The following is a 26264-nucleotide window of genomic DNA, read 5'->3' on the forward strand; positions in this document are numbered from 1 at the left end:
AACTTACGAGCTACATTCTGAAAGCGATGGTTTCAGTATGGCGTCCTTCCTGGATCTACCAAGAGAGATTCGCGACGACATTCTCCACCATGTTCTACTTTTAGAGCACCCGGCACCGGCGGAACGAGAGGATGAGGCCGACAGGACCCCAATTACCGACATCACGGCACGTTGTCGGTTGTTCAAGGACAGTGTCCTCTATGAGAAACAGACCGTGCGACCCATGGCCACCGCTCTCATGTTGGCCAATCGACAGCTGAACAATGAGACCCAGGCTGCACTCTACAGACTTCCCGATCAGGGCAGGCGATTCAAAGTGGACATCATGTTTCTGGAGGAGCGGGAGCTTTGGGTGACCTTTACCCACGTCCCCCTCTGCCGCACGTCGTTAGACCAAGTCGATGTTACAATCCGTCTCGTTGGCACAATGCGGGGTTTCGGGGCAGGCTTCTCCCACGAAAAGACGTAAGACTCCCCGCTCCCAAACCCAGCCCAACCCCTCTTCTCAAAGTAACATCCCCCCGCTCCGCCAGAATCTGGGCAGGGGACCATGGACCCCCTGCCGTAGTGTTTCCCTTTTACTACGCGCTCGAGCGTTTTCTCAGGGCCGGGCCAACGGGCCAGCCCGCGACGACCCCGGACCGTACCGATCTCGACCGCCACATGGTCGTGAAACATTTGGTGCTGAACTTCGTGTCGCCCGACGACCCAAACTTATTAGCAGGTCCCGACGAGAGGATACTGTGGCGCCGCGCAAGAAGACTCGGCGGCACGCCCCTGACGCCGGCCAGCACGCTCGCCACACTGACGGCTGAGCGCGAGGCCGTCGAATACCAGGCGAAGCTGGGACGGCCCGAGTGGCTGGCGGGGCTGCTTGCGTCCTGTCTGCGAATGATGATCAACACCACCCCGAGGATGGCCTTGAGGCACGGCGGGCTGCTGTACGAGCGGGTCGGCGAGATTTCGGTAAAGGTCGACGGCGCGACGATCGAAAAGATCGACCTCGGGGCCATGATTGACAGGCTGTCGTGTCACCTTTCTCCTGCATCGCCTCGTTATGAGGATGTTAAGGTTCGGTTTGATGAGTGGCATGTGAGTGTACTGGCGAGTCGGAGAGCCGCGGGGCTGTGAGTAGGAAGGTGATAATATGATATATGCTCGTGAGGCTTCTGAGACTGTGGTCTGGTAGCGGTCGCAAATAATAAAGCCACCGCGATGTTTTGGTTCCGCACGCGATGTTTTGGTTCCGCAGACCACCAGCCTGCCGATGGCCCTGAGGGCAAGGGGAAGCAATGGGAGTGGTTTCATGGAGGTCCTGATAGTTTTTGTCTTCTCCGACTTCTGCATCACTACAAGCGGTCTATTTGAGCCGACTTCCACTCTTCTAGACCACCGGGGAACTTCCCGACAAGTTCCTTCATGCTACTGATCAACCTACGCCTCGTGGTTAGTGACATACTTAGGGTCTCCAGAATCGTGGGGCCTTACATCTCCCGATAGCTAGGATTTTCTTTATACAGGATGGAGTCCAGGATGTTCACCCGGCTAGGTCGATGTCAACAGAGTCAGCAGGCGAGCCGTATCGACGGAGTTCGAGACATACTTACGTAGCATAGAGTGCATTGCGGTCATCGTAATCCCCCTGCGGCTGTGACATTGGGAAGTGTTCATGGTACTGCATTCGATATGGCTTGCCGATCTTGTTCCACGGTTGCCGCCAGACCGCCAACTCATCTGCAAATTGTCAGCCACATGTGTCAGTCCGGCGTGAATCATTATACCTGCATTCATTGTGTGCATAGAAGGATGCAGCATCGAAAATGATGGGCCGGCCGGTTTCGCTGTCCGTCGATGCGTTCCCGTGCCATAGGTCACCATGGATCAGAGAGGGTTGGATCGATCGCCCCCTGTCTCCAGCGGGCGAAGAAGTCGGGGAACGACTTTACTGAAGAAGGGCACCATGAGCTCCCTTATCTCTTCATTCGCTCCTTGGGCGTCCTGCTCTAGCTCGAACAGCACTTTCGTCGTTCTGCTGAAGTAGTCTTCCCAGGTGTCTGACCAGCCATGCTCGATTGGGGTCTCCCCATGGAAAGTCGTGACGTCGAAGCCAAACCTTCCATTGGGTGATGTGGCGGACCGATGAAGCTCGGCCATCTTAGCAGGGAATGCTTCAATGTCCGGGAGCTCGTCGGTCATGGGGCGGAAGTCGGCGAGAAAGAAGTGGACGTCTGGTATGCTCGAGTAGGAGCCCCACGCTATCGTCTTGGGTACGAGGTCTGGCATTACGGCATGGATCTTGTTCATGCAGTGATACTCGCTCGACATCATCGTGTTCCCCAGTTCCCCGAACGAAGTCTTTGAGATGGTCAGAATGGCTCAACACACAGTTTGAGACTCCTGTACTTACTTTGAGGAAGTAGGACTGCTTTGCTCCGTCCAAGATGGTGTCCAGGCGTGCAGTGCGGGTCCAGAAGCTTGCTCCATGCGCCGATATCCCCATGATCTCACTACCAGGAGGAAGCTCTACACTTAATTAGCAATATGTTTCCAGGAGTTTAGACTTCAAGACGTAACTTACTTTCGAGTACCGCTGGGTCGACGGCTTGTATGGCCTCTAGAGGCACACCTCCTTCTCCAGTGTTCTCGGTGTGTTCATCTTCCATATGCTTTCTAAGATTTTCATTCATGATATCTTGCTGGTGTTGTGTTGGTAACCAGCCACATGACATGTTAGCGATGCAGGAGAGGGGGAAAGCGGTGCATATTCTTGCTATGACATGCTCCACAAGTCGGGCCGTTTATTCCGATCGCGGCAGCTATTGAATTGGCTGGCTAGAACATGTTTATCCCAGAGAGTATGTATCTTCACACGGCACTCGGTGTTTCGATGTTGAAGATGTAACGAATTTGAATCAGAGGCAGATAATGGCGATTTTAGCTCCCATCCCAGCTGTTTTGATCTTGAAGTATAACCAACCATCTATCACTATTTAGCTTTGACTGTACTTGGCGAAACACTCGGTGATGCATTTACGAGACAACTTTCATGGAGACTAATGCAGTGGCTTCTCGTTATCTATGAAAGTTTCAACCAAATATTCCAACGTCTACTCAAGACTGACCGTATCTACAAACGAGCCAAACGCCGAGCCCCGACCACCACTCACGCCAGCTTCTTCCACGAGCCGTCTCAACTCTTTCTCTTCTTCATCGCTCACCGAGACCCTGGACGCCCCAAAGTTGTCCTCCAAGTACGGAATCTTCTTGGTCCCCGGGATGACGAAGACGTTGCCGGACTGCGCCGTGAGCCACGCCAGCACCAGCTGGCTCGGCGAGCACCCCTTGCGCCCCGCCACCTCGGCGAACTTGTCCGCCAACGTCAAGTTCTTCTTGAAGTTGTCTCCCTGGAACCGCTCCAGGGTCCGGCGGAAGTCGCCCGGCTCGAAGTCGTCCGCGGACCGGTACCGCCCCGTCAGCAGGCCCCGCCCCAGCGGCGAGTAGGCGAAGACGGCGACGCCCAGCTCCTTCGCGGTGGCGAGCAGGTTGGTGCCGGATTCTTGCTCGATGTCGAGGGTCCAGGGGTTGTATTCAACTTGCACGGCGCTGATGGGGTGGATGGCGTGGGCGCGGCGGAGGGTCGCGGAGGAGATCTCGGAGAGGCCGAGGTATTTCACCTTCCCTTTTCTGTGACAGCGCGTCAGCATCGGTGGTAACATACGAAGTCGTGGTACCAAAGTTCACTACTTACTCCACAAGCTGCTTCATAGCCCGAACAGTCTTCTCGATCGACACGTTGGGATCCGCGCGGTGCATGTAGTAGAGATCGATCTGATCGACCCCGAGGCGCTGCAGGCTCTTCTCCACGGCCTTCGCGCAGTGCTCGGGGCTCGAGTCCACGGCGATGCCGTCGCCGCCCCGGGCCTCGAGGCCGAACTTGGTGGCCAAGAAGATGTCGGCGCGGCGCTCGGGGTGCAGCCGGAACCACTGGCCCACGACGTCCTCGCTGTCGCCGTAGATGTCGGCCGTGTCCCAGTTGGTGCAGCCGAGCTCCCAGGCGCGGTCGAGCAGGGCCAGGCGGGCCTCGTCGGAGCTGGGAGGAAGTTTAGCAGGGCTGTTTGTCGATGGGGAGGAGAACGTGTGCCGAGCTGTCGTAAGGCATGTGGTAATTATGATGAGGAAAGGGAAGAGAAGAGAGGGACATACTCCGTGGTTCCGTAGCCGACACTCGCTCCCATCAGGCCAAAGCCCACTGCGGGTATGTGTGGTCCATCACGGCCAATTTGGCGTTTGAGTATCTTGTCCGTCATGTTGAGGATTCCGTATAGATGTAGTGTGAAATGTTATTTCGTTGTTTACTTTGATGATGAATATCAATACTAACGGATTCGCTGGAAGTTCTGTCTTTTTATAATCAGGTAACCTAGATATTTCATCATCCCAACGAGTGGGACAATTTGTAATCACCGTATCAAAGCGTGGTTCATTGAAGCGAATGGATATATTACACCCAGGCCAAGTGCTTACTGTGGGAGCTGAGGTTGCGCCATTAGCCATTTTAATGCAGGTCTCACGGATAAGGGATGGGGATTACGGACTTACTGGAGTTACGGGCCAGGCTGCATTGGCGCATCCATCTTAGCGATAGGGTGGGGCGTGTGGCTTAGCAGTGGCTGCTTGAGGCTTGTGTTAGTCAATTTTGACCCCTATCATGGTGCTTTACTCATACTATGCTAGTCTCAGCCCCAACATGTGGCTCCTGAGATGATCATGCCCGTGAAATCTGACAGTGGGGTAATCTTCCTGTCATCATCCGCTTGCCAAAGCCCATTTGGTCAAGACGCCGACTCGAGGCGGAAACGATGGTTTCGAACATCCAAGATCTTCGCAGATGGTATAACAGCTATCTGGCCTGTGATCCAGACTCATCCTACGATGTCGTTCAGGATGTTACCTCCGACCCTATAGACCAGGGTAGCATCGAGTAACGGATAGTTCATCTTGTATCAAGCATACGGGTGGATTACGGATACTGCAGCACATGTCAGGATATGCTTGACAATTGGCCTCTGAGAAATTACACGCGAGCAGAGCAAGAGGTCTATCGTTCTCAGGACGGCTTCCCCCCTTCGAAATCCGCGCTTGCTCGAACTTTTCACACGATGGAACTCGAGGCGGCCGCTCGCAGCGGATGCGGACGGGCGTCTTCTGGGAGTGCAGGGAGAGCCTCGCGCCGGAGTTTCACCCGGCAGGTATGCCATTCGTGGAATCTTTTAATTCCTTCGTTTACGGAAATGACGAGCTGCGGATCGACTGTTTCTGGAGATTCGTCATCAAGCTCTACAGCTCCGCCGACCTGACTGCGCGACGGGACAAGTTCCCTGCCCTGGCTGGGATCGAGCGGGCCGCCGCCGACGTAACCGGGGACGAGTACCTCGCCGGCCTCTGGAAACGGGACATTGAGTTCCATCTCTGCTGGTCGGCCACGCATCCTGCAGGAGAACGGAAGCGGCTGGGCAGCCACGGCCCAAACTGCCTCGCTTCCAACTGGTCCTGGGCGGCCGTAGAGGGGCCCGTCACCCATCTCAACCTCGGCGCGGATCGGGAGATAGACCTTGCCGAGGACTTTGCGACTTGGTTGGCCCATGTACACGACGCCGAGATGATGTTCTCAGGGGTTGCGCCATTAGGTCGGCTTAGTCGGGGAGTGCTCTGCCTCCACTGCTCTGTGATACTTTGCGGGTGGCTGCGGAAGCGCGATCTGGCACCAGAATACACAGGTAAATTCTGGTTCGACGTCGCCCCGATCGCGGCTGCCGTCGAAACATTGACGAGCATTCTCTGCGGTGAGGACAAGGAGGAGCTGTTCCGTATCAAACTTGACTCCCTGGAAGAACTTTGTGAAGACGAGGAGGTGCCGGTGTGCCTGATTCCTCTTGTGGAAGAGCTTCGTCGTCCATACGGGAGTTTGTGAGAGATTGTCCCGAGGGCGCCAATTTGCAGTTGGGCCTGGTGGTGAGGAAAACCGGCCATGCCGCTGGCGAGTTCTACCGAGTCGGATATTTCGAGTTTGAGGCGGACCTTCGTGGTAGTCGCTCGGACCCGATCCGGAGCGAGGTGTAAGACCGGCGAGCAGTCCATCAGGTGCTACAACAGGATTCGGAAGCAACGGCAAACTCGGTATGCGCAGAGATCGTTAGAAACCCCGAGTTCTCGATAGAGATATATTCCATCACTCTTGTTTAGGAGAGCCGTTAGTCTATGGCAAACAAAGCACCGATCCGGGATCAGTTGGTACCATTGGCAGGATACATATTCTGCTATACACTTAGTACACAATCGAAGGCTAGCCTGTCGATCCTTCGCGGAAATCAACCAAGAGCACCATACATCAAGGGGATACAAGCACGCTGTCACTATTCACCAACTTCCATCCACCGTCTGGTACCATTGTGGCTCAAGAACGAACCACCGTACCCCCCGTCCAGTGAGGAACGGTTGATAGCTGCCAGGCACCTCTTGGCAGAAACCACGGGGTCCATCGGGGGCACGCCCACGACCCCCTTCTCCTGAAACATTGCACCTATCTTGGCTAGACGAGCAAAATTCTCCTCGGATGCTAAGATGCGAAAATTAGCAGGCTATCCTCGCCACATAAAACAAATCACCAGGGACGGGATAATGGCGTGAAATTGAAAGACTAGGACGGTAGAACTCACGGGCTGGTCGATTCGCGTCCGTGTCTACCGACCCAGGACATATGGAAACGAAGAGGATGCCCTGGTCTCGGTAGCTGGCTTGGAACTTGGCAACGAGCATGCTGGTCGCGGCTTTACTGATGCCGTAGGGCGCCGCCTGGAAGACGCCGAACTCGTTGACAAAATCTAGGCTTGATCAGCAGGAGATCACCTGAGTCACTGCAAGAAGTTTTGTAATATCAGAGGGCTCTTACCAAGATCACCCATGCCGCTCGAGATTGTCGCCACCTTTTTCAGGTCCCCTTGTTGAATGAGTGGCAGGAATGTGTAAGTGGTTTGTAGAACCCCAGTAACGTTGACTTCGAAGCTCTTCCGTGTATCGTCGACTATTCCTTGGATGTCGTCCTCGCTGTATCTGGTGTTAATGGCCCCTCTCTCTCATCAAATCAGAAAGGCGCTGCATACAATTCAGTCAAGGGTTTCAGAGCCGACAGGTCGCTGACGTAGCCCGCATTGTTGATGAGCACATCCAGACCCTTGCCGCCGAGTATGCGACCTGCCTCGGACGCTGCCTGCCTTAGAGCCGTCTCATCCGTGACGTCGGCGGCCAGGATGTGCACGTTCGTGACTCCGTCCTCTTTCAGGCGATCTTCTGTGGCCTTCTTGTTACGAGCCAGACCGATGACGGTGTTGGCGGGATCCGAAGCCAATACCTTGATGAAAGCATACTATCCCTTAATCAGTCTTTCATGGTGGATAGGGAAGGGCGTAAGATGCTTGGAGCTTACTCCTAGGCCTCTGGAGGCACCCGAGACGACGTAGCTGGGCATTTTGGCGTTGAAAGTTGATTATCTCTTTAGATATTATGGACTGGGATCCCGGGCAGTCGATGTACAGGGAAATGAGAATCATTTGTTTGCTCTACCAGAAGCGTCAAGGCTGTCCTTATAAGCTCTGGATTGTTGCGGTGGGTCGTTGAACAGGTTGGGCTCTGCTTATGGCGATTGATTACACATACGTGACCTACATCCAACTAGGTAGGTAAGCATCTGTAGATGCAGAATTTCACGACTTACCAATCAATCAACTTCAGGACACACGAGCAGCCAGAAAGATAGAGGACCGATTACACTGTTGCAGGTTGCATGCGCGGAGGTCGGGGTTCATGGTGTCGGAGTTCGGGGTAGATGGTATCGGGTCGGGGTTGCTGGTACAGAGCTATACCAGCAACCCCGAACTCCGATTTTTGGCGGGAGCGTCGCACAGGCTGGGTAGCACTAAAGCATGTCAGACTGCAGCGCTGTTCGTGTTGGCGGTGCCCTGCAGGGGTGCACTGTAAGCTGGATCAATAAGCACCAACAACCCCGCAGCGGACAAGAGGGTGCTTAATTACCACCCTGTACCCCGATCTCCGGGCCTCGTCGTCCTTGACCTTTATTCCCACCTGGCAATCCCCTTGTGAAAGAAGGCAAAATACCTCTATGGAGATCTAGTCGAGTCCCAGGGAAATTTCCACAGAGCGCGATGTCCCAGCAGAATAGCCCCCTCGTTTGCCCGCGCTGCTCTCAGACCTTCACTCAGAGTACGTTGCCTTTCCACAGATCCCCACAGCTTTACCGTCAACTCCGAACCCCTGTTATTGACCCCCAACCCAGAATCCTCACTCACGAGACACTCCCGACGCTGCTCCAGGAAGCCTCCCTCAAGGAGACGATCGTGTCTTCAATGCTGTAACTCCAAGGTGCGATGTGACTTGCAGCGACCCTCCTGCGGCAAGTGTCGGGCGCGTTTTCTGGTTTGCGAGTTCCCCGTCGTCGACCAGGATCGCCGACCACCTTCGCCAGCGATAGACCAGGATCAGTTGAACAATGGATTCCAAACACCGAGTCGCCAGGGGCTTGTGCCTTTGCCCCCGCATCTGTACGACACTCCAGCAACCTACGGTAGCTCGGAGCCCACACTAGTTGAGGAGCCGGAGGGGTTCTCGAACTACGTTACGCCAAATGCATCGCCCCCGCCCCCAGGATGCTATGGACCTGGAGTCGCTGAGCCATACGCCGTGAATGAGAGCGTCCAGGATCGGGTGAAGCGAAATGGGCTCCCTGCCACGGCGGTTGTCTCCGAAGAGCGACGCAAGGTGCTGCTGGGTACGGCACCCGGAACTCCGAGCAACAACATGGTGGTCCGGCACACCATGCACTTCGTCATCCGCGTACTGCGCTCTTGGCCGCGCTTGATGGCTACCTACCATACCGCCCAACTGCCGCCCATTATTCACAATTCGCAGATTGTGGATGGGTCTCTGCCGAAGCCCCTCGCACACTGTTACACGCTCACCAAGATGTGGGACAGTCAAGCCACCGGCAGTGGCGACCTCGTACAGGGCATCGTGCTAGACGAAGTACAGCGGTTGTGGCGAGAGGTAACGCACCCGGGTCTCTTGCTCATACCCAAATTGATCACATGCATTTGCTCCAGATGAACAAGAGCTTACCAATCAATTGACAGCACGCGTCATACGACGATGCGGACCTCCTCGCAGCTGCGCAGTCCGTTCTTATCCTGCTAATCATCCTTTTCTACGGCAGCGCCAAGGGCCAGGAGCTGTCCGTCCGGGCGCAGGCCGACCTCGTCCTCCAGCTCTGGGACGTCAAGAAACGCCTCGCCGCCACAGGCCTATTCTTGCCCGAGGAACATGACTCTAATCTCACCACGCCGCGCTGGCGGGATTGGGCCACAGTCTCGGCTAAGCGCCGCACCATCCTCGCCATGCACCACCTCGAGTGGTCCTGGTCCCTGCGGGAAGGGTACCCCATCCTGACCTGCTTCGAGCTCGCGGCGCAACCCGCGCCGGCGGCCCGGCACCTGTGGCACGAGACGGACGAGGCCAAGTGGGGAACGCTCTACGGCGAATGGCTGCGCCTGTGGAAGGATGGCGGGGTGTACAAGATTGGCGAGTTCTTCAATATCGAGGCCGAGGGGGGATTGGATGCCCGGAGCGAGAGGTGGCTTTCTGAGGCGGATGAGTACGGCATGATGCTCATGGCCGAGAGTAAGGATTTCCATTACCCCCAAACGCATGAGGTATGTTGTGATCGCTGACATGTATCAGCAAATGCGGTCGGCGACCCGTGATGAACTTGCGTATCCGTGATGGCTAAAAGGGGTATATTAATGGCCACGTTTCTGGCAAGTGTCATGCATGGGTATAAGCAAGGAACCTTTACTTTCCCATTGGAAATGTCTGTGAGATAATGCGATAACTATGGAATACCCGCTGGTCTCCCTTTCAGTTGACTCTTGATCCTAATGCTATGCCGCTTGTTTTTACGTCGACAAGACGTGACCCTGCGACCGTTTCCACGAAGTCCTTTCCAAACAGCAGCGCCGGAGTCTGGAACCCGGCCTTGAACTCTCCATCCAGCACTCGTCTGGCTGCCTCGACGGAAGCCATGGCGGTAAATGTGTATCCGTTGACAGTGTGAAGCACGGCATGTTTGACGGTCCCATCTGCGCCGGCCGCAGCCACAGCGGCATGATACGGAGTCGCATCTCGTTCTTCCGGAGTCGGGCCATCCGGTATCATCTTGCCGTCCTCGGGGAAGGACATTGTTCCGGATCCTGCCACACAAGCAAAGGTTCGGATGGTGGCAACGCCGGTGGACTTCCAGATCGTGACCAGATCCGGCAAGGTGATCGGGAAGCACGACACGGGCCCCTCGCCATCATCAAAATCAAATTGCCTGCCCGCAGAGACCTTACTACCGTCCCCCTCCTGCCCACCCCACGGAACCAGTTCATTACCAAGCCGCTGCAAACACTGTGCGCCCGCCATGGCACTCTTGGACGCGCTCGCGATCGAACCTCGCGACATGGGTCCCGCGACGCGTAGGGTTACGTCAATGTGCGTGGGGTCCTGCATGTTCCGTATCGCGTGCGCGGCCAGACAGCCCAGCATCGCGACACTGCCGCCGCATCCGGGGAGCAGCATCACGTTTGCTTTCTCGGCGGCGTCGGCTCGGTCCAGCGCGAGCTGGTAGCTGCCTAACTCGGCTGAGATGTCGAGGTAGTGCACGCCGGTCTCGATGCATGCGGCGATGAGGGGCTCGGCCGTGGACTCGAAGGGGCCCGCGCAGTTGAGGAGCACTTTGACGCTCGCGTCTCTCAGGACCGATTTGATAATGCTGGGGGTGTCAAGGTCGAAGACGCGGTACGGTGCATTCAAGGAAGTGGCCACATGTGCGACGGTTGCCTCTGACCGGCCTGCGAGAACGATAGGAAGGCCAATGAGCTTGGCATGTTCGCTTGCGAGGCGGCCTGTGTAGCCAGATGCGCCATATATCATAAGCTGGTTCATTTCGGCTTGTTGTCTGGCCCCAGGTGTTGTTGCCCTTGTACAAAGAGGTAGACAGCGAGTTCAAGTTGATTTTCGTCTGCTGGGCAGGACATAAGCCCATATATATTTGCTATCAAATTACTTGGAGGAGATCGAGCACCTAGCTTTTGTGTTGCTTGTCACTCCACAATTCAAGGCTGAGACCCAATTTCTATCTATTAGTTTGTACTCGGAACTCCATGTAAAGGGGCCCCTTATACTCGGAGTTCCGAGTACAACGGTCCCTACGCTACGTAATGCTTGGCAACACCACATCAGGCAATCTCGAAACCATCACCTTAGCCAAAGTGAAAGTCAAAGTGGATGAATCGTATGTAGTGTCTCTTTTAATGTCCTAGTTTTTGGTACTAATACCCCATATCTATGCCTGTTTCCTCACATCATGATACAATGCATCTCCCCCGGACGCCTCGCCATCGCGTATCCGATGTGGTGCCGGCCAGCGTTGGTACCCCCTCCGGCGAAGAACATCATGGCATTCAGTCGATCGTTGTCCCTTCGGCCAAATAGAGGGGTGCCGCTATAAGGGTCACGAGGGCCATAGAAACTGTGGTGACCGTGGTGACCATGATGGCCATGGTGATGATGATGGTGGTGGTGATGTCCGTGCGGCATGTTGATTCTACTGCTCTTTGTCTCTAAATCTCAATGCGAGAATTGATGCTATGTTACAGATACTGGTCTGTTCTGGTGTTGCTTTGATTTTAATGTCTGTCTTGGGAGAAAAAATCAACAGAAGCAATCCATCATTGGCGTTTGGAATTTATACCCCTTTGCATGTCTGTTAAAGAGGGCGTTGTAGCGATATGACTGGCTTCGTCAATATATGTGACATTGAGTGATGCTAAGTGTCGCTCTTGTTCCATTACCCGCATCCAGCTTGGTCCCGCATGACGCGGCCAATATGAATTGCTGTATACCCTTTCCATCTTGATCATTGATGGAATACAGCGTCAAAAGAAAGAAAAAGAATAGGAAAAACAGAAAACCTAAACAAGAACATCCAGCGTACGACTCAACATTTATTCAAACCTCCAACTGGTACCCTCGAGTGCAAAGAATGAATGTAGCAAAAGCGTGTGATAATACGGACATAGACTTTCTCAATTCACATCTCCGTGGTGTGTGTGATTAAAGGACTGCGTGGGCCATTAACGTATTTGCTTCCAGTTCCTCGCTATCATGTCGCGAATTAGGGGGCAGTTCCAGGTCTGGTCTGGTACTTCTCTGACTCCTCAATGACGCCCTGGAAATACTTGCCCCTCGAGGCATGGGTGTGAGCATCCGAAAACGCTCTGCGGACTCCCGCGGAGGTTTCCAACAGAACCCCACCATCGCCGCTGTTGAGGGAGCTCTCTTGGGCGATCTCTTCCTCGGATAGACCATTGATCGCGTTTTCTGGCTCGGTGACCCCTGGAGCCGTCTCGTTAAGTTTAACAACCAACATGGGATGGCTCGCGTCTGATATGTCGAACGGAGCCAATAGGTCGTCAACCCGCGTGATTGGAATCGTCTCGTCACATCGGCTCCAGTGTCCGTAGCCGAGCTCATCGTGGGCTAATCGATGGAGCTGGATTGCCGTGTCGCCTTCCCATTCAAGGTAAGCGTACTTGTTATACCAGCCGTGCCTTTGTAGAAAGCGAAGGATAGGCGTGATGACGAAGGACATGGCGATGATAAATGCGCCTATGGCGTAAGTAAATACAATACCAAAAACACTAAAGGAAGTGTATTGTGCACTCCGTATTTTCTGAAACGGTGAGTTAGCTAGTGTATATAAGAATGATGTATGAGAACCGTAATCCATCGTACCTGGTTGTGGCAGATATCCCACTCGTATTCCGTTGCCGGTGTGATTGAACGGGGGTTGAACGTCGAGTTGAAGCTTCCTTGGGCTGTGTTGACAAATGAGGCCTGAAACCCGGCGAGTAGGGTGTACCACCACAAGGTAACATCCAATTGCCACTGGTTGTCCTTCACCCTCGGCACCCTATCTAGAATGTGAAAGGCCTGCGATACAAGCAAGGCCGGTCCCAGGGTATCAACAATCCCTGTAAGGCTATTCTCGCTAATGAACAGGGTGTAATATGCCCATACAAGACGAGACCCGAGCTTGGTCTGCACAGTTGGTCTGCTGGGTGACAAGTCTTCGAGGGTCATATCGAACCGTGGCGCCGCACTGTAGAGGGCGTCATAGCTGCCCATGAGTTTCCCGCATTGGCCCGTGGCTGGATCCCGGCACCATTGATACTGCTCGACGCAGGCCAGGGGTGATGCGGCTTCTTCTGGACGGAACCAGGATGTATTTATGGCAGATATAGGTGCATGATAACGCTCCAAAGGCACAGTAGCTCGATACCAATCATCTTTAGTGCTCGTCTGGAACTTTACTCCATTCCCAGACAAGAAGAATAGTGACACGTCCCCATCATGCCTGAATAATGCAGGATCGGGGATGAATGTGTTGGTTTCATTGACAGGAGATTCGTCAAACGTGATATAATATTTGGAACTGTGGCAGGTGTGTCAGTTTGAAGTCAGGGTCGGAAAAGGATATTGGAAGCATGAATGAGCCTCCGCAGGACGTAGTTTGGGTGAAAGTCATGAAACGCTGGGATATGAAATACTTGAGCATGAAGTCGTGGCTATTAGTAAAACCCTCCTTCGCCACTGCATACTGGGACTCCACATGTGGAACAACATAGGTATAGTCCGATTGCTTAACGCCATTTACGGACCAAGGTCCATAACTGTAGGCGGTAAGACTTTGGTTGTGAGACAAGAAATTGTGTGTCTGATTTTCTGTAGTCAACGGAGCGCACTGGCGAAAATATCAAACGCCAGGTTAACATCTGTAAATGGTACCACAATGTATAGAGTATGCATTGGAAATCCTTCATCATTAGAACCATCCGGTGGTATTGGATTTCAACGAAATTCAAGTAAGCTCGCCACGGAGAATGAAAAGGAGAAACAGAGAGGAGGCTAACCTGCAAAGTATACCGGAATGTGAAAGAATCCTCTTTTGCAGAATTCAGACCGAAAATGTCATTGCTGTTCAGATGACCTGTATCCAATCGTATGTTGGAACTGTTGCGTCTACAAATTTCAGCTTTGAAGGGGCATGGCGCATTATAGTCCATCACCGCTGTCGGAATAGCGCTGGTGACGAATTTGGAGCACTCGAGAAGGTTTGAATCCAGCTTGGTGTAGCATTGCTGAGCGTAGTTTGCAATGTTATTCGTAAACGTGGGAAAGAAAGACTGATCAGCGCTATATGAAGTAAAGTTTCTGTCAAAGTGTTCGCTGGAGACCTCACAGCTGTCCCCTTTCAGTAGAACCTCACCGGCAGTGGAAATCTGTGAGGAGAATACACCTGCTACCGAGAAAGCCCCGATGCAGAAGAACGCAAAGATGGCCGGTGGTACAATTCGCAGCCACGGCCAGGGCCACAGGGTGCCGCGACGCCACGCCCATATCAGGCGGGCAAACGACACGAGACCAGATTCGGGCGATGTTGAATTTCGGAGTACAATTTGTCGCTGATGGTGGATCGTATCGCGTGGATGCGGCGTTGCATAAAGCTGGTGGAACAAGATCGCAAAACTCCGCCAGAATCGGCCGGCGACAAATGGCACGAACAGTGCGGTGAATGCGATGAGGAAGTTACCATGTTCTCGCGTTAACGTGAGGGTGGCGCCCATCACGGTAGATCCTCGAGACCAGTTGACCCAGTACCCCAAATGGATTGGAGCATCCGTATTCATTTCTGCCTAGTAGTGTAACTCCAGGAATATTGAGCAATGGACAAAAAGATAAGAAGAGGCTATGTGCTTACTCGACTGATGGTGGTAGGTCAGAATACCAGTATCAACAGAAAGTTCAAAGAAGTCGAAATGCAATCACTTGAATGGTTCTGAATTATGTCGAGCTGAACGCAGACTATGCCAAGCAATCATATGAATTCCAACAAAAATCTGGAAGTCTTGAAGTTATATGCACCTGCAAAACCCAACGAAGTTGTAGCCCACCACTGTCACAACATCTAACGCCCATAGCTAGCTGCCCGGCCGCTGTTGTCGAGAACTTTCAAGTTGACAGTTAATTCGCTTACAATCAAAGCTGATTATGCATTACGACCTTTGAAAGGGGTGATCATTGGTCTTTTGGTAATGGAGGTCTGGCGGGGTCTCCGAGGGGCGATGTTGTTTCGGTGGACAGGCTGAGATAGAAGATGTGTTTCACCAGCCTTGCAGCATTTTCACATGTCTGTCCAAACAAAACGGTTGCCTAGCCTGAGGCCCCGTGTGATATTTACCCCCGTGCATGTGTTGGTTGTGTACTGTGGGCTTTCTCTCGACCCCTGCCTTACTACGGAGTCGAATCAGAGATAGAGTTGCCCTTCCTACATGAGTGCACATGCAGGAGGGCTTGTGCTCGACGGTGGCATTTGGGGGCCAAGCACGGCAGCCGCGTGGTCTAATTCAGGCTAATGCAGTCCCCTGAACAGATCGGGCAACGAGCATCAGCAATGCCACCGTCTTTGTCATCAGCCGACCGGACAACTTGTTCCCTGCGCCATACGATAAAGCCGCGGATTGGATTGGGTGAAAGGAATCAATACAAGTTCAATTAATAAGTGTTTTCAGCTTCCCAAGAGTATTGAATGCAATGGAACGGTGGCGGTTGCTTCTGAATGAAATAACAGGTGGCGGTCTTTTACCTAAAACGGTAGAACAACCGGTTGGCATAAGCAAAAGTTCATGCCCTATCCACGGTAGAGTGGTTTTGTTCCAATGGCGAGCCTGCGATTACAACTTTGAGTCAGCCTCGGGCTTCAGCCTGAGCAGACACTCGGCCTCCACCGTCATGATCAGACGCCCAGACCCGAGGTTCCAAGTCTGCTGGCGCAGGAGCACCCTCCCGTTGCCACCCCACGAGGTGCTCCGCTCGAGCACCATCCACTCATCAGCTTTTACGTGGGGGTCGTGGAATGTGATCTTGTGGTTCAACGTGGCGGCCATGGTGATGTTCCTGGTGCCCTTTCCCATCTGCTTCGGGTTGGCGTACATCGCAATGCCAATCAGGGATTCGTCGGACAGGTATGCCAGCGCAGCCAAGTTCACCGCCGGGGTCGAATGGTTGCTGTCGCTCAGTGGCCCTTGTGAACGGACGAAGCTGCGGACGCGGCAGTCCCACGGGTTCTTCGCCTGGACGAATCCGAAAGGGCGCCAGTCAAAGGCGCCGCCTTCGGAAAAGCTGGGTGGGCGCAAGAGAGCGTCGGCGCCGGAAAAGGCGGCTAGGATCTGACGGTTGTGGTCCTCGGAGATGCTGTCCGGCCCCAGCCCGTCTAAGCTCGGCAGGGGAGGCCCATAGTCCAGGACGTTCGCCTTGGTCTTGATGTCGCCGGTCAAGACAGTGTCGGTGCTCTGGAAAGAGACGGTGGCCATGAAGACACAGGGGCCCTGCTCGTCACCGTCGTCGCCTCCTTGGGTAGCGCGGACCACTCGCGTCGCGAATGACCTCCCGTCCGCGACGCGCTCTACACAATAGAGGAGTCTAGCCTTGGAAGTCGCCGTGACGGGTCGCACGAACGTGGCATGGGATGAATGGACATGGAACCCGGCACCGACAGTCGCACTGGCGGCCGAGATGGCCTGCGACAACAGTAGCCCGCCAAAGACGGCCCGTCCGGCCGGCTGTCTCGTGAAAGGTCTACCAGTGTACACGAATCAGCCAATGAACATGCTCGAGTGGATGGGGATGCCAATGGATTCGAAGTGCGTACTGGTCATTGGTGAAGACATCGACTCCGATATCAGGAAGAGGTCGCACCGCGACGTAACGCACCACTGGGGCTGCCGGAGACATGATGGCTTAGACAAATGCGTGGTAAATGGATAGTGGAGTATGCGAGGGACTGCATACAGTACTTTGATGATGCAAGCCTAGAATGATCTTAGACATAACATCAATTGTTGTGGTGTACCAACAGCAATTGAAGAAGTCTGAAGCTGGGACGCAATCATGGTGCGAAGCCCACTCACCACTCGCGCCAGCACGCTTGCTAGCTCCCTCCAGGTGGTCCCTACTTACTGCCTACCCACCATCCCATCCTAAAGCGACCAGCGGTGATGCTGTGTACCGTGGGTAATATTGATGCCAGCAATCAGACTATCGATATTTGGCACCGGCGTCTTCCGCCCTTGCTTCCTCAGCGAACCCGGCCAACATGACTTGGCCAATAGGAACAGGCCTGTCGACGGCAATTGGATGGCAGTTCATGCAGGAGTACGGCACTGCTGTACCGTGGAGACCGCCATTTTCGGGGGTTCCCCAGGCTGATCCCAAGAGCCGTCTCCACACCTTCTAGACCAAACAGTCTTTATTGGCATCTTGGCATATCGACCTGCTTATTCTTCTTTAAGTACGTAATAATACGGAGAAAATATGCCCCATAGTTCTTGAGCTGTGCGTCAATTTGATTCTGGCCTGTTGTGTTTGCTGTCACGAACATGCAAGGGGTGCTAATGGCGGCGACGCTCTGGCCCCTGGGCGATTGGGCCGTGGAAACGTCTTAGGCTAAAAACTGACCCCACCATCAAATGTTTGCCCACACCACCGCCGAACCCTCATGGCCAACGTCGCGGAGTGTCTGTTTTACGACATGGCGATCACCGGTACGCTGGGTCTCGCGGAGCTCAATGGCACTCTGAATCGCGTCGCGGCCACCGTTGGCTTGGTTTTAGTGCATAGGTCCAAGTTACTGGGAGCTACAGACAGCTATTCCAGACCCTACTTTACTTATGTCACCTGTTTATGACAGTAATCCCCTTGTCGGAAACCATCCCATCCACGTTGATTTCATCTCATTTCACTTTTTCGTCCGTGAAAAGTCCTTGAGGGCGTCCACATCCCCGTCCAGGTAGCGCCTCTCGACTTCGCCTCGAAAATGCGCGTCCGCTCTCGGTAGCGCCCGGAGCTGCTCAGCCGCATCCGACAGCAGTCTCTGGACCTCTGTCCGTCTCGAGGCCTCCGTCTCGGTGTGCCGGCGGCCGGGGTCTGCGGTGATCGGGAAGTCGGTGATATACCTCGCCGGATTCCCCTCCGTCGGATCCAGAGTGGGCGGCATGGGAGTCCGAAGGCGCCAGCGCCTTTTAACGCCACCCTCGGTGATGGCCACGCTGGGGTCGAAACCGGCCCGGAGCAGGATGACCACGCCTTCCAGGTCGACGTGGTCCTTGAGGATCGCGGCGAGGAAGAACTGCACTTCGTAGTCCCGGTAGTCGTCCCAGAATGGCGTTCCCCCATTGTCCCCCAGGCTCGTTCCGGTGTGCAGTTTGCCAGCCGGTATTCCGCGTCGAAGGGGAAGTCCGTTGCCGCGTACGGGGCCGCGAGCAGCCGGGCCAAAAGGCATTCGCCGTCATCCTTGCATGTCCGCTCATGGTCGTGCGTCTCGACGAGGCATAGCAGGGTTTCCATGAATTGTTCGTGGGCGCAGTAGCCTCGGGCCCGGCGCCAGCTTTCGGCCAGATACTCCCAAAGCTTTCCGTGACGCTCTTCGGGTTCCCGAAAGCCATCGGGCCCCGACAAGGATGGACTACCGAGGTCGGGTTTGCGTATAATACGCTCCCTGACACACCAGCCGACTTTCTCCTCCATTATGGCGGCGATGTCGCAGGAATCAAGGAAAAGATGCGATAGCCGTGGTGGGTCGACAGTCGAACAATCTTCCAGTGTCGAAATACATGCATAAAACCACAAAAACATGGCCACGGTTGGGCTCAGGTCTTGCGGCTCTGTATTGATCGTTACCTCGGACGTAGCATTACGCCTTGCCAAGTCGAAGTAGCACCGGCCGGTCTTGCGGAGATATTCCAGCGCCTGGGTAGTCAGCCCATGGTCGTTGACAATGTCCGACTCCCAATAGATAATGTAGTCGTAGATATTCTCATGGCAAAACCGGCTCAATTGGCCAGGCGCCGTCTTCGGATCCGCGCCGAGCTCGATCGCGGGCAAAGACCGCGCGAGACGGTGGAGGGTCTGGATATAGCTCCTTCGTGCTTTCTCGGGAGTCAACGCCAGGGAGGCGAACCTGCCCTGGCTGATGGCCTCCGAATACAGAAACTCTTCGACCGTGTAGTGCGCTAGAAAAACGATATCCGGGTACCAATCGCGGTGTACAGCATCCCTCGATGACGTTTCGAGGGCAATGAGGCAGCCACAGATTTCTCGAAGGTCACCGGTTTGATAAAACTCGCTGCCTTTGCCGTGTTGAATCGCCAATTCTGCGATAGCGTATGGCAATGCGGTCGTTCCATGACTGACTTCTTGATGCCCACAAATCAAAGTCAGCACGGTACGCACCACGTCAAGGTCCTCTTCGGGCAGAAGCGAGAATATCATGTCGTATGTCTCTTCCATTGTCCTCGGCAAGCTTTTGATAGTCTCCCTGACCTTTTCTGCCGACCGCAGGCGGCGCAGAACGTCCAGCTGGCACACCACCCAGCGGAACCTGTGATAGATATTAGTGTTAGCGACATTGGTTTTGTTGAGTAAAAACAGCACCGGAGGGTAAGATACTCACATCCCTCGGGCCCTACTGGTAAGAGCATCTTGCATCTGGTACCGGAGATCTTGGGGCCAGCGACGGAATATGGGCTCGGACAACGACGAAGATACGAAGTTCCAGATGTCTTGTTCAACGTCCGTCCATTCCATCTCAAGCACGGTCCAGGTCCCGGCGAAAGCAGTCTCGATATCCACGTACTGGCGACTGGTCGCTACCAGGCTCACTTTGGACATGCGTTCATCGTCCGCCACTAAAGCCCGAAGAACACGAAGAAGGTTGTCCCGCGGCTGACTCTCATCCAGTGCATCAACAACAATGTAAAGCGTGTCAATGCCTTCCAGACACGATGGCAGGAGATTGAGCAGGTCGTCCAATGAGGGCTCACAGTCTGACTGGAAGGCCTCGAACAGCGTCTCGGAGATGGAGTTTGTGTGGCGGCACAGCTGGCAGATCAACCATCGAAGAAGATCCTCCCCCTCATCCTGGTGTCGGAGATGGGAGCAGTAGTAGTAGACTGGTCGTCTACTACCACTAGCGGTCTTGCAAGCGTTGGTGAGGTGATCGATGATGCACGAGGCAAGAACCGTTTTCCCGGCGCCGGGTATTCCGTGTATCCAAAGCCCTCGATGCGGACCGGCGTGGTCAACCCATTGCTTGAAGAGATCACGCTCAAGTATCCACTCGGCTGTACCACCCTCGCGAAGGTCAACGGCGCAGTTGTGATTGTTGGAGGGATTGGTACGTTGTAGCCAGCTGAGAACGTCTCGTCTATCTTTCTCTGCAGGCGAGATACTCAGATTAGCGCATGCTTGTCTTTCCTAGGAAAGGGACTTGGACCAACCGGAGAGCGACTTCTCTACCCGCTGTACTCCCTGCTTCACACCCTTGATGTCTTGACTGCATTGATTGGTCAGCAACCACCCCCTTCTCGAGGACATCAGTTGGAACACACGTTGACTCAGTAGTAAGGACGAGACTCAGGTTCAGCTTGTGGGCCGCCAGCTCTCCCAACAGCTTCTTGGCCTTCGGCTCCTTCAATGGCCAAGACAGCGACGTGAGAACCCGCCGCATCCTCTCTTTCCCCTTCCCCGTTCCCGGAATGTGCCCCGCCCGGGCCCGAACTTCCGGGAGGAAACAGCCTCTCCAGCTCGGCCACGCAGCGGGCACACTGGGGGATAAGGCCATCCCGGCGCTCGAGGATCTGCAGCACGCCCGAGAACTCGGCATCGTTCTCGCCCAGGAACTGCAGGTTCTCCAGGATCGCCTTGACGGCCGAGACCTCGGCGAGGATGCGGCGAAGGTCCCTGCTGGCTTCCGTGGCGCTGCCGAGGTACGCTCGGCACAGCTCGACCACGCGATTGGTCAGCTCGATCACGGCGATGACGCTCGCCGCGACGCCTAGCGCCTCGGCCATGGTGACGGTGGTTATGGGGGTTCGTAATAGTTGGGGCCAAGGGCGTGTTGATGAAGAAGATGGGGGAAGATTTTCAACCACTTGTGGCACATCGACAAATGCTAATTATGAGGTACCTCAGCTGTCTACGTATCGGGCATAATACCAGCCGGTCAGCGGTGAAGTTTCCTTTGTTCCTGGTTTCAACTCCTGCCTGGCTAATAGTCCACTAATGGAAAGAAGTAGCATGGCTCTAATGCAGCGATGTGATAAATCATACGTCATCTCTTCTAGTGCAATAACCAAAGCTTTGAGCTCTGGTTTCTACGTCTTTCTTACACTGTACACACGAGTGGGTCGGCTGCGAGTGAGCAGTAACTAGAAAGAAACGACGTGGTATTTTATCTATCCAAGCCGGTCTTTTCCGTAACCCATCTGCTGTACAGCACGGGCCACTAACAACATGTGTTACTATCGCATCTAGTGTCAACTAACGGGGAAAGCCTGGCTAACGCTTGGTTAGTCCGATGTCTTGTCGAGGTCCCTACCGTCGACGCCTTCGGACGCGAATCGCAAGAGCGCCAGACCCTAGGGGAGGTGGGCCATGCGGTTCATACTGATATCGCATCCACTCTGCATAATCCCGTGTGAGATACCGGTCCTTCTCCCATCGGCGTACATTCTCCCACCAATCAGTCTTGGACGGTCCTCCGTGTCCCTGTTTCTGGAACCAAGGCCCCATGGACCACGGACGATCGGGCCCGTAGACGGGATGGCTCCGTACGGACCGATTCCATTTGGCTCCAAACCAATCGTCGCCATCAAAGGAGAGCCAACTGTCGTCGCCACTGTGTTTATAAGAGGTGGGCTGGGGAAAGGTGATACGAGAGTTTCTCTCGATCCATGGACGAGCAACCATCTTGTGGAGAGTCCTTCTGAAGCTCGAATACTTGAACAGGATCATGTCTCGTCGCTCTGCAGTGGAGCAGAGACGTACTTCCTGGGCAAACTGAAGCCCGAAAGAGGTCAAATAGCGCAGGAATGCGGACTTCTCTTCGCTGCAAGACCTCCGAAGGTTCGGCAGCAGCGTGTTAGGGAGCAGACTGTTTTGTGGGGGGGACGTGCAACGGAGTAGGTCCAGGAGGCCTTTCTGGTGTATTCGGCAGACGAACTGGACGGCCGGCATGAAGTTGGCTGCCCTTGCCAAGTGGAATTCGGACTCAAATGACGGCGAGTAGTCTTCTGCCCTCGTGAACTCGAATGGGTCACTGTGGAATGGCCCCTTGGGGTAAAGGAAGCCGTCACCGTGGTAGAAAAGCCGACAGACCAGCTCGTAGGAAATCAGCCCTGACCGTACACACCAATTCTCCTCGATACCCATCTCCGTAGGCACCGGCAAAGCTCTGTAAGTTGGATCTTCGATAGGGTCATTTGCCCTCGCAATCATAAAGCCCCAGTGCGCTTTCCGTATATGCTCGGCAAACAGGTCCACCTCGGCGCATATGTCGGTCAAAGCCGCCAGGGTTGGAAGATCGGAAGGCCAGTCCGTTATGAAGTGAGCTTCAAGCTTGGGCGCAAGCTCGTGCATCCTTCGCTTAGAGCATCGTTTGTATTCTTGGGTACCTTGGCATTTTTGGCCGAGGATCCGCAAGTATGCAACGGAGAGTGTCTCCCTCGGACGAGGAACGACGGATAGGCTCGTAGTCAAACGCTTGAGGATGGTAGGACGGTACCGCTGAAAGACTCGGAAAACGGAAGACGAGGCCGTGATCAAGGCCAGTAGATCTCGTGGGTGGCACAGGCAGAGAATCTCCAAAAAGAGCTCATTGGGAAAATCCTGAAGTATGGCCATGTTGCCGTGATTGTCGGCAGACAACGACGGTTAAGTGATGGGACAGAGAAGGGTGAATAAATAGACATGGCGGCAGTGGTACGAGTTGAGTACTCTCATCAGGTAATAGGTTTTCCCGGACGCCGGGACGCAAGTGGACCCATGTACAGGAGAGTTTGGTGGCGGTATGGTATGGCGCTTCACAGAGCATGTTTTGAGGGTATTGAGGGGTTTGATCTGCGCCCAAGGTGTAACCCAGCAGCCTGATCTTATCTTTTCCAGACTCTGGAATGCCAAGAAGGCCGGCCTTGTCTCCCAGTGTGCCCGCTGCATCGGAGCTGGAAAAGCTGATTCCGCCGATTGTTCCCTCCGGATGTTCGGCCCCAGTTGCGGCAGGAGCTGGGCGGGGTACGACCATTGTCCCGAAGCCCAGGCGGGCTGGCCTGGGGGTAACTCAAATAGCCCGTTCGAGCAGCATCTTCTCGACGGGTGTTTGAGTGGGAGAACAGGTAGCTCCTGCACCGAGATGGAGGGCTTTGATACTACACGTCAACTGCTTTATCTACCTCGGGTTCGAACGCGGTCGCGGCCGAGGTCTTTGATAACACACTTCAATAGATTTATCTCCACGTTCCGCACCGTGGGTCGAGGTCCCCGGATTCAAACTCCAACAAGGATTTATCCTCACGTCGAGAGCGGCATACCGCCAACGAAGCTCACCATCCGTTTTTATGTTCTCTTTTCTTTCTTCTTTTGGCTCGGATTTATTCCAACCCCCTTTTTTTCCACCTCTCGAACAGAACGAGAGGAAAACCATTCGACACGACTTGCCATGGCGGTTGGTGTTGAGTCTGATGTTGTGAGTCATCCGGCCAACGGCCAAGCCCCGGAGGAACAGGGGGGTAGAATCGCCCCACCTCTCGCCATATAAGTGATTACAATAACTCGCCGGACTGGCTTTACTTCACCAGGCATCTCTACACTCATCCATCTAATTTCTGGTATATAAACTCTTTCCCACCCATTCGCCAACATGGCCAAGTCGAAGAACCGTTCGTCCAGAGCCAAGCGCAAGGAAGAGTCGCGCAACAAGAAGTCGAGGCAACTCAAAGTCGCCCCGCCCTGTGCCGCCCGGGACAATGTTCTAGCCACACCGGAGCTGCTGGAGATCATATTTGCCTTTACCGAGGTGCGGAACCTGCTCGTCTCCGGCCAAAGCGTGTGCAAGCTTTGGAGGGACGTCATCGCCCAATCCCCACGACTACAGAAGCACCTGTTCTTCCAGCCCGAAGGGGAAAGGGCACTGGGAGACGGGGAACGCCACGCGGACAATCCTGCCACCCCCAACCCGCTTCTGCAGCATGCATTCAAAGACTTCTTCTTCCCCGGCCACCAGGAGCGCTCGGTCCGGTTTACACTGACGAGCCTGCGCCAGCTGCCCATTGCCGACATGAAGAACGGCCGCATGCGGCACAGCGCATTCATACGGGCCGGCGCCAGCTGGCGGTCGATGTTGGTCTCGCAGCCACCCCCGAGGGAGCTGGTCCTCGCCGCAGACCGGCGCGACCCGAGCCGGGCGGTGATCCGGCTCCGGGGCCCGGTGAGGATGGGCCTCCTGTACGACCTGGCGTGCCACGGGGCCCTCTACGACTACATCGGTGTCGTAGTGGCGTGGACCCCGGATCCGCGGATGCTCGTGGAGCCGACCTGGCTGACGGAGCCGCGGCGGGAGCTGGACAGGGACCGGTCCTGGTTCGAATACAGACGGGTCCCCATCGGTCCCGTGTCGCCGGCGGACGGCGGCCACAACGTGGTCGTGGTCGGGACGTTTCCGAGGATCCTCAAGCGGCAGGCCCGGCATCCGAGCAGGATTGACTGGGCCTGGGCCAAGGAGGGCATCATGCAGCGGATACGGGATGATGGGACCAGATGGATGTTTCTCTCCGAAGAATACGACGCGGAGGCAATAGAGCGGCGGATCCAAGAGGCGGAGAACGAAGCATGAGACGAAGACTCTGTAGCAGCGTATTACTCTGTAGTTGCCCGCGGGGTAACCAGGGTGGGGGTTGGGGGTTTCGATTTGAGTACCTGATATCCTGCAGGGTCAAATGTAGCGGGGTTTAGATCGAACAAGGATATTGGTTTCCCCCCAACCTCGCATGGCGTAAGAAGCGGACAGGTTCTCATCCAGGGAAGCCAAAGTCCATATGGTTACGTAGACCAAAAAGTAACTTGACGCTGGATAGTCTCTTACAGAATTTTCATTTACCTCGTCAAACCCCCTGCATATGTTGACATGCACAACTCGCAGTTCCCTGTAATGAGCCAGGACTCCTTCTATGCAATCCCCACCGCCAATCCGGCATTCTCAACACCACTAACGTAACAATCACCCCGGCGTAACCATGGTGTTTCCCACGCTCGAAGCATCGTCGCCTTGCGCATCCAGAGATGCCGTCTTGGCGACGCCTGAGCTGCTCGAGGCCATCCTCGCCTTCGTCAGCATGCGCCGGCTGCTCATCTCGGGTCAGCGAGTCTGCAAGCTCTGGAAAGACGCAATCGACCGGTCACCGCAGCTGCAGGAGCACCTCTATTTCCGGCCCGCCGAGCATGGGACCGACCACAGGGGTGAAGACGGACAGTCATCGACGACCATTGCCGCCCTCGCCGTGCCGAATCCGCTGCTGCAACACCGGTTCGGGCATCGCTTCTTCCCGGGCCACCAGAAAGGCACGACCTGGTACAGCAACGGCACCCTCCGCCGCGAATGGGGGGCCGTCGAGCGACGCGACGCCTTCATGCGGGCCGGCGCCAGCTGGCGGTCGATGCTGGTAGCCCAGCCGCCGCCGTCGGAGCTGGTGGTCGTCGCGGCCAACCGCGCGCCCGACCCCGAGAGCAGCATCGAGATCCTCCGGCTCCGTCGCGACGGCCCGCCGGTCCGGATGGGGTTCCTGTACGACCTGGTGTGCCACGGGGTGCTCCGCCACGGCCGGGGCCCCGGGGTCGTGCACGTGGCCTGGGCGGCCGACGAGATGCACGTCGAGGACGACCTGGACGGCCCCGTGCCGCCTTCGGACCGCCACAACATCGTGGTGCAGGGGTTTTATCCGGGGCTCTTCCGAGATATTGGCGGAGCGAGGCGGGACGTTGTCTCGAGGGGCGATGGGTCCCCACCGATATGGCTGTGCGAGGAATACGACGCGGAAATGGTAGAGCGGCGGATGGAAGAGGCGGACGCCATAAGAATTCCTAAGATTCCGCAGTACTGAAAGTGTGGTCGGGTACAAATATCTTGTCCTGCCAACCCCTGTGTTCAGTGTTGGAGTGTGAAATATCGATCCACATATTGCTATGATGTACGCATAATACTGGACTTC

At 55.1% G+C, this 26264-nt stretch overlaps 13 protein-coding genes across 13 annotated transcripts; 5 read left to right on the plus strand and 8 right to left on the minus strand.

The window, feature by feature from the left end:
* Nucleotides 1-37: 37 nt before the first annotated feature.
* Nucleotides 38-1131, plus strand: PG985_012919 (uncharacterized protein; the record flags this gene model as incomplete). The annotated part of the gene is made up of 2 exons (XM_066832685.1): nt 38-465; nt 534-1131. The coding sequence occupies 2 exons, from the start codon at nt 38-40 to the stop codon at nt 1129-1131; spliced, it is 1026 nt and encodes a 341-aa protein (XP_066680735.1).
* A 218-nt stretch (nt 1132-1349) lies between these two features.
* PG985_012920 (uncharacterized protein) lies at nt 1350-2687 on the minus strand (the record flags this gene model as incomplete). The annotated part of the gene is made up of 6 exons (XM_066832686.1): nt 1350-1434; nt 1489-1545; nt 1608-1734; nt 1947-2355; nt 2408-2523; nt 2579-2687. The coding sequence occupies 6 exons, from the start codon at nt 2685-2687 to the stop codon at nt 1350-1352; spliced, it is 903 nt and encodes a 300-aa protein (XP_066680736.1).
* A 420-nt stretch (nt 2688-3107) lies between these two features.
* PG985_012921 (Aldo/keto reductase) lies at nt 3108-4307 on the minus strand (the record flags this gene model as incomplete). Its single annotated transcript, XM_066832687.1, has 3 exons — nt 3108-3684; nt 3749-4111; nt 4204-4307. The coding sequence occupies 3 exons, from the start codon at nt 4305-4307 to the stop codon at nt 3108-3110; spliced, it is 1044 nt and encodes a 347-aa protein (XP_066680737.1).
* An 881-nt stretch (nt 4308-5188) lies between these two features.
* PG985_012922 (uncharacterized protein) lies at nt 5189-5971 on the plus strand (the record flags this gene model as incomplete). Its single annotated transcript, XM_066832688.1, has 1 exon — nt 5189-5971. One exon carries the CDS (start codon nt 5189-5191, stop codon nt 5969-5971), a length of 783 nt encoding a protein of 260 aa, XP_066680738.1.
* Nucleotides 5972-6630: 659 nt separating this feature from the next.
* Nucleotides 6631-7525, minus strand: PG985_012923 (uncharacterized protein; the record flags this gene model as incomplete). The annotated part of the gene is made up of 4 exons (XM_066832689.1): nt 6631-6881; nt 6950-7104; nt 7161-7423; nt 7484-7525. The coding sequence occupies 4 exons, from the start codon at nt 7523-7525 to the stop codon at nt 6631-6633; spliced, it is 711 nt and encodes a 236-aa protein (XP_066680739.1).
* A 694-nt stretch (nt 7526-8219) lies between these two features.
* PG985_012924 (uncharacterized protein) lies at nt 8220-9830 on the plus strand (the record flags this gene model as incomplete). Its single annotated transcript, XM_066832690.1, has 4 exons — nt 8220-8277; nt 8540-9117; nt 9204-9747; nt 9808-9830. The coding sequence occupies 4 exons, from the start codon at nt 8220-8222 to the stop codon at nt 9828-9830; spliced, it is 1203 nt and encodes a 400-aa protein (XP_066680740.1).
* Nucleotides 9831-9984: 154 nt separating this feature from the next.
* On the minus strand, nt 9985-11052 carry PG985_012925 (uncharacterized protein; the record flags this gene model as incomplete). The annotated part of the gene is made up of 1 exon (XM_066832691.1): nt 9985-11052. One exon carries the CDS (start codon nt 11050-11052, stop codon nt 9985-9987), a length of 1068 nt encoding a protein of 355 aa, XP_066680741.1.
* A 1231-nt stretch (nt 11053-12283) lies between these two features.
* On the minus strand, nt 12284-14858 carry PG985_012926 (cytochrome p450 protein; the record flags this gene model as incomplete). Its single annotated transcript, XM_066832692.1, has 3 exons — nt 12284-12841; nt 12904-13603; nt 13960-14858. The coding sequence occupies 3 exons, from the start codon at nt 14856-14858 to the stop codon at nt 12284-12286; spliced, it is 2157 nt and encodes a 718-aa protein (XP_066680742.1).
* A 1044-nt stretch (nt 14859-15902) lies between these two features.
* PG985_012927 (Mannosyl-oligosaccharide 1-2-alpha-mannosidase) lies at nt 15903-16962 on the minus strand (the record flags this gene model as incomplete). Its single annotated transcript, XM_066832693.1, has 2 exons — nt 15903-16806; nt 16880-16962. The coding sequence occupies 2 exons, from the start codon at nt 16960-16962 to the stop codon at nt 15903-15905; spliced, it is 987 nt and encodes a 328-aa protein (XP_066680743.1).
* A 1003-nt stretch (nt 16963-17965) lies between these two features.
* Nucleotides 17966-21077, minus strand: PG985_012928 (uncharacterized protein; the record flags this gene model as incomplete). The annotated part of the gene is made up of 4 exons (XM_066832694.1): nt 17966-18413; nt 18479-19606; nt 19679-20441; nt 20636-21077. 4 exons carry the CDS (start codon nt 21075-21077, stop codon nt 17966-17968), a joined length of 2781 nt encoding a protein of 926 aa, XP_066680744.1.
* Nucleotides 21078-21194: 117 nt separating this feature from the next.
* PG985_012929 (uncharacterized protein) lies at nt 21195-22908 on the minus strand (the record flags this gene model as incomplete). The annotated part of the gene is made up of 2 exons (XM_066832695.1): nt 21195-21285; nt 21674-22908. The coding sequence occupies 2 exons, from the start codon at nt 22906-22908 to the stop codon at nt 21195-21197; spliced, it is 1326 nt and encodes a 441-aa protein (XP_066680745.1).
* Nucleotides 22909-23920: 1012 nt separating this feature from the next.
* PG985_012930 (uncharacterized protein) lies at nt 23921-24892 on the plus strand (the record flags this gene model as incomplete). The annotated part of the gene is made up of 1 exon (XM_066832696.1): nt 23921-24892. The coding sequence occupies one exon, from the start codon at nt 23921-23923 to the stop codon at nt 24890-24892; it is 972 nt and encodes a 323-aa protein (XP_066680746.1).
* A 400-nt stretch (nt 24893-25292) lies between these two features.
* PG985_012931 (uncharacterized protein) lies at nt 25293-26156 on the plus strand (the record flags this gene model as incomplete). The annotated part of the gene is made up of 1 exon (XM_066832697.1): nt 25293-26156. One exon carries the CDS (start codon nt 25293-25295, stop codon nt 26154-26156), a length of 864 nt encoding a protein of 287 aa, XP_066680747.1.
* Between the last annotated feature and the right edge of the window lie 108 nt (nt 26157-26264).

The sequence above is a fragment of the Apiospora marii genome, assembly GCF_038362585.1.
Source record: "Apiospora marii strain CBS 49790 chromosome Unknown utg000009l_segment0_segment0, whole genome shotgun sequence".
In the NCBI taxonomy this organism is placed as follows: domain Eukaryota; kingdom Fungi; phylum Ascomycota; class Sordariomycetes; order Amphisphaeriales; family Apiosporaceae; genus Apiospora; species Apiospora marii.